This window comes from Drosophila takahashii, chromosome 3L (genome assembly GCF_030179915.1).
Source record: "Drosophila takahashii strain IR98-3 E-12201 chromosome 3L, DtakHiC1v2, whole genome shotgun sequence".
NCBI lineage: Eukaryota > Metazoa > Arthropoda > Insecta > Diptera > Drosophilidae > Drosophila > Drosophila takahashii.
Window position 1 is genome coordinate 14373554 of NC_091680.1, and position 5728 is coordinate 14379281.

Below are 5728 nucleotides of genomic sequence, written 5' to 3' on the forward strand. Positions count from 1 at the left end.
TTGCTGTAAAGTGTGAAATATATATAAGCCTTAAATAAAATTCAAATATTTCAGTAATTGCAATAAAAATATTTTTGTTAATTGCCGCATTGGCCACTTGTATTAATGTGACCGCAGCAATTGGAATTTACACTTTACTCCAAATATTCATTCCTAATTAAAGACCTTGTTACATAATCCTTCCTTGAGGGGCGACCAAAGTGCTGGCATATTTTTGGGCGCTGGAGCCGCGACCTGACCGCAGAATGCGCTGTGGTCGAAGCAGCAGAAGTTGCCGACGTCGTCGTCATATCGATTAAGCCATCAAAACTTCGACCGCTTATTAATGCGCGTACATCAGCGCTAAAATGCGGTCATAATTCAAATGAGGCACCCGCTGTTTTTGTTGTCCCCGAAAGGGCGGCGAACCAAGTCTCGGATCAATTGTTCAAGCCAGCCGCAATGAGGCACGTGAATCTGCTCAACCGCTGGACTCGCCACTTCCTGACGCTCATCGTGCTGGTGACCCAGATCTGTGGGGTCACCACCTTTGTCTATAGCTCAAGGCACCGATGCTTTCGGCAGTCCGGAATCCTGCGGTTATACTCCAGTTTAATTCTCGCTTTAGTGACAATATTCCTAGTCATTAACATAAGTAAAATGTTTGATAGGCTGCCAGATGTTTGGCCATATTTGGTGGGCAGTATTGTGATGCTGGTCGTTCGAGTCCGAGGATTTATGGATAGTCAGGATATCGTAGAGCTATTAAATCAAATCAATGAAGTGCTAAGACAGGTGAAGCTGATGGCCCGGCATCCGAATATCTTTCGGCTGAGACACCTCCTGCTTCTTCTTTTGGCTTTGCAAAATCTTCTGCGGTCCTTAAATATGGTGGTCGGAATCAGTAGATACTCTGAAGAAGCCTATGACACACTGGCCAATAGTTTTCTACTACTGATCCTGCTGGGAGTTCTACTCAGCTTCCTTCTTCAGATCACCATCAATATTTGCCTGTTTGTGGTTCTCATCGCCAGCTATAATGAACTGCATCGATGCAGTCGAAGGATCTCAAATGATATGGACAAACTGAGGCAATGCCAAGTCCTTGAGAGCGGACATTTTCTGGTTTTGGTGGAACAACTACGAGGAATCACTGAGAGGTTAATGGAAGGGCGTTCGAATATCTTTCAGGTGACCCTTAGAACCATCCGCCACTTTCGGTTCCATTGGCTGTGTGCTTTTATCTACGGACTAATGCCCTTTATGTGCTTTACGGCCATTGACCAAGATGGATTTTATTATCTTATCATTTCGGCTCTAAATATAATATTCCCATGTTCCATTTTTGAGATTCTCTCTGGTGAATCGAGGACTACAAGAAGTTTTTGCAGTTTTAATTTAATCAACTATCATAAGGCAACGGATAGAACTGTGAGTAGGGTATTATATTTAAAGGTATATTGTATTTTAATTTATTTACTTAAAATTCAGATTGATGACTTGCTCCACCAGGGAATCTTGCAACGCATCCGGGTCACCATGTATGGCATCACGCTGGACACGAAATTCCTCTTGAAACTGCTGTCCATTTGCGTCTTTTGGGCGTTTGTTAACCGGCAAGGATACCTCCTGCACTTCCACTCTCCCCAAATAGATCCTGTCATTTAAGTGTCAAATTAAAGTCGTAGAAGGTACTTGTCTCAATTTCGATATTGTCGCTTTGTCTATTATTAGCATTCTGGGTTGTCATGTTATCGCAACTGTTGTGCGGCAATGTCAATTGCACAAGTCAAAAACTGCCTCATAGATGCCTTTCGAGATACTTTGCCGGCAATTACGTAGCCGTTTCATTGTTCCTCTTCCAGTCTCGAACAAGCTTCATAATATTTTCACTTTTATGGCAGGCAACATAAAAGACGACAGCTCTGGCAATAGCAACAACATCATCATTATCAACACCATCAAAGCCCGGAAAATTCCACCTTCTGTGACTCGACCCCCTCTCCTGCCTCCTTCCTCAATTCGCCTTTTGCCTGGCCCCCTCTCAATTGTCGTAAAATCATAGGAGAAAAAAGAAGAAAGGAGGCAACCGAGGCGAAAAGTGTGAGTGCGTAAATTTCTCTCTGGACTTGGAGTCGCTCAAGTGTCCTTCCATTCTGTGTCATAAAATTAACGCTTTATATGAACGAAAGCATAAGGCGCTCGATTTTTATCACCAAGGCCAACAAGATGGCCATGAGCGAATACGAGACATGGAAATGCAGAGGGAAAAAATAGACAAAAATTTAATTTAAAAACTAATAATTTAGTTCTACATTTTTCATTTATATTTAATTTAGCTTGAATTATAAAATAAAACGAAAATGTGCACGTTATAACGTTGAAAATAATAATACAAAATTTTAAAAATAGTAGATGTTTAACAGAAATTTTTAAAATCATTAAAAAATTTTTTTTTTTAATTTGTTTGTGCATTAGAAAAAGTTATATCTCACTTTGGATTGGCTAATAAAAAAAATATCCGCGAAAAGTGTTTGTTCTTTTTTACATACATACAAAGAATGCCATCCAATTACTTTTAATTTTTTTTCTCTGTGTTTCAACTTGAAGCGAACCTTACGAGAGCATAAAAAGTTTAGAGTTGAATTAGAAGGACAAGGAACTGGGGCCAAAGGGCGTTTGGCGTTAGGTGCTTGAAGCGATGGCCCAACGAGTGTCTAATTATTTACGTGCAATGAAAGTTATGAATTGGGGCCAGGCCAAGACGGGGAAATTCAAGGCGAGACGAGTGAATACACCCCGAACAGCCCTTACTGTGACTTTACTGTCTGAAAGGGGAAATGGAGTCAGTCTGGTTTTGCAGCCAGGCCCTTGTACACATTATCGTGTTGTGTCTATGTGTGAAATCGTTTTTCCAAGTGCTCTGAAATTTCAATAGCGTCCAGTGGTTATAAATTCGACTCAGTATACTATAGACAATTCGCCAATATAACCTCGAAAATGCTGACGGCCCAGCAGACCGACTTCAAGATGATGGACTGCAGCACCGAGACGCTGACCGATTCCTGTTCGAGCTCCAGTCATGATCTGAAAACGCTTTCGGAGTTGGATCTGCGTCCGCCCCTGAAGGAGCTGGTCGATCTGCGCTTGAAACATCCCCTGGAGAACACCTGGACGCTCTGGTATCTGGAGAACGATCGCAGCAAGTCCTGGGAGGACATGCAAAACGAGATCACTAGCTTCGACATGGTCGAGGACTTTTGGAGCCTGTACAACCACATCAAGCCACCATCCGAGATTCGAGTCGGCAGTGATTATTCGTTGTTCAAGAAGGGGATACAGTGAGTTGGGTATTATTTAATTAGATATTTTTACTAAACATGAGACAGAAATTGAGAAACAAATGTTTACGTAAATGGTAAGAAGCTCAAGTCTTATAAATCACCTCTTAATCACCTCATAAAAATATCTATCCAATTTAATATTGTTTACTGAATAATATTAAAAATATCAATATTTTTCAGAAATATTTTTCGATTATTTCTTGGTATTTTTCATCTACGCTTTAATGACCCTTTCTCTTCTCTTTCAGGCCGATGTGGGAGGATTCTGCCAACAAGTTCGGCGGCCGCTGGGTCATCAATATGGGGCGTGGCTCTAAACTGGAGCTTGACAAGCTCTGGCTAGATGTGGTAAGTAGCCATGGGAGCTTTGTGTCCGTCGAGTGTCGCATCTGTTGCAACTGCACAACCTCTTTTCTGCCCACTGACAGCTACTCATACTGATTGGCGAGGCCTTTGAGCACACTGAAGAAGTCTGCGGCGCTGTTATCAACTTGCGCGGCAAAAGCAACAAAATTTGTAAGTAGCACTCTAAAAAAAATATCTTCTTTAAAAATTTCTTTTAAAAATTCTTTTAAAATCTTATTTTAAAAATTCTGAAAATTCGAGCTTTGGTTAATATAATAAAAAACCAAATATTAATATTATTTAAAAGGTTTAATATACCAAAATATTCTAAATTTCTATATATTTATCAAGAGTAAGTTCCGATTTATTTACACACCAAACTTTATAAAATTTTTTATTTTTTAAAAATGGTTGTGGTTATTTACTTAAAATGCAACTATTAGAAAAAAAATTAAACTGAAAAACATTGTTAAAAAAATAGTGATAAAAAGTATTAGTTCTAAGAGGTCTATCCGCTTTTTTAAGCTTGTTTACAAAATTTTTTTAACGTGTTTTGGGCTTTGCTAGCCACTGAGCACCGCCATGACAACTCCTAACACAGCTTCCCTGTTCCGCCAGCAATTTGGACCGCCAACGGGCACAACGAGCTGGCCGTCATGGAGATTGGACTCAAGCTACGCGACCTGCTCGTCCTGCCGCCCCACCAACTGCAGTACCAGCTGCACAAGGACTCGATGTCCAAGCAGGGATCGGTGGTCAAAGCGGTTTATTGCGTGTAAGCCGCCCCGGTTTCGGATGCCACCCACCCAAAACCTCCCATATTTCCATGGCCGCTTCCGCCGGCTGCTGTTTTCAGCGCGTGTATCCAAAAAATGTAAAAAAAAAAATGTATGTATCTTGACACAGAACGGGTTTTGTGAATTTGACAATGTTGAAAACCGCAAAGAAATCTGTAAATATATAGACTATTCTACATGTGTTGATGGGCCACCCTTAAATTAAATTCCCCCGCTTTAAGGTCCCAAGGAGCTCTTTTTATGCCGCCAGCTGGGCCCTTTACGCTTCACGAAATGTTATGCAAACATATGCCGCACCAGAGCGCAAATAAAATGGTTTATATACACTTGCAGTTTGTACTTTTGGCCGGGCCAACTAGAAGTGCACAGTGACTGCAAAAGATAAACGTCCACTTGGCTCGCTTGGCTGGCCGAGCGAAAAACAAAGGACGCGAAAAGGGTCAACAATGGCCATGGCGGATTGTCCGTTTTAGCGAAGCTCTGGATCTCTGGGATCTCTGGGTTCTCTGGTATCTGGAACTGGCGTCGAGGGCCCCGAAAACGGAGACAATTGAATTTTGATGAAAGGCCGAAACGACGCGGTGCCTCGCGCAGCATTAAAATTCATGCTAAGTGCTTCGAGTTGCACGAAAGAGGGGCTCTTTCACAACTAGAACATGGGTAATTTGTATGTCATTAATGTTATTTAAGAGGAATTATCCTAAAATTTAAACTTAATACTTTTGTTCATTGATTATTTTCAAACACTATATTAATTATTACCTAATTAAAAAGGTTTTTTTTTTCTCGGATCTACATTTGGTTCTGATTAATTTTAAGTACATTTTTTTTATAAAATCTTATACCAAGCCAACCAGTTCTCCCCTTTATTATAGAGATAAATATATCTGCAAAATAAAGTTGGGACATTCACTTATGCTCACACAGGTCAACAGAGGCCTTTCAATCAACATTCAAATTCCGATGGCTGCTGCACGTGCAGTAGCAACTTCATTATGAGCCACTTTAAGCTGACAAAACTCATCTCCATCCGCATAGCTCGTTGACTGCATTTTATGGGCCCAGGTGGCGGCGGCTTACATGGGGAGCTGTTAAACCGAAACCGCATCAAAACCGCACACGTCCCACATGGCATGCAGCTGCCTTCACCTGTATTTTAGCCCACCTTTTCCGCCTTCCCCACCTGCCACCACCCACCACCTCGCGTTCTTGCACCTTTGACATATCGCAGGGATAGAATAGAGGTGGTCTGCTCATGGAGAA

General features: G+C 41.3%; 2 protein-coding genes across 2 annotated transcripts; both read left to right on the top strand.

The window, feature by feature from the left end:
* Positions 1 to 441: 441 nt before the first annotated feature.
* Grl65a (Gustatory receptor-like 65a) lies at positions 442 to 1647 on the top strand. The gene is made up of 2 exons (XM_017155009.2): positions 442 to 1410; positions 1471 to 1647. Exons 1-2 carry the CDS (start codon positions 442 to 444, stop codon positions 1645 to 1647), a joined length of 1146 nt encoding a protein of 381 aa, XP_017010498.2.
* A 1176-nt stretch (positions 1648 to 2823) lies between these two features.
* On the top strand, positions 2824 to 4643 carry eIF4E4 (eukaryotic translation initiation factor 4E4). Its single transcript, XM_017155033.3, has 4 exons — positions 2824 to 3320; positions 3572 to 3671; positions 3752 to 3839; positions 4287 to 4643. The coding sequence occupies exons 1-4, from the start codon at positions 2980 to 2982 to the stop codon at positions 4445 to 4447; spliced, it is 690 nt and encodes a 229-aa protein (XP_017010522.2). The 5' UTR covers positions 2824 to 2979; the 3' UTR covers positions 4448 to 4643.
* Positions 4644 to 5728: the final 1085 nt, after the last annotated feature.

What these genes read in the sequence shown, in the direction of transcription:
- Grl65a (XM_017155009.2), top strand. Translation starts at nt 442, where the DNA reads ATGAGGCACGTGAATCTGCTCAACCGCTGGACTCGCCACTTCCTGACG. An exon ending in ATAAGGCAACGGATAGAACT is followed by an intron (nt 1,411 to 1,470) that starts GTGAGTAGGGTA and finishes CTTAAAATTCAG; the next exon opens with ATTGATGACTTGCTCCACCA.
- eIF4E4 (XM_017155033.3), top strand. Translation starts at nt 2,980, where the DNA reads ATGCTGACGGCCCAGCAGACCGACTTCAAGATGATGGACTGCAGCACC. An exon ending in TTGTTCAAGAAGGGGATACA is followed by an intron (nt 3,321 to 3,571) that starts GTGAGTTGGGTA and finishes CTTCTCTTTCAG; the next exon opens with GCCGATGTGGGAGGATTCTG. An exon ending in ACAAGCTCTGGCTAGATGTG is followed by an intron (nt 3,672 to 3,751) that starts GTAAGTAGCCAT and finishes GCCCACTGACAG; the next exon opens with CTACTCATACTGATTGGCGA.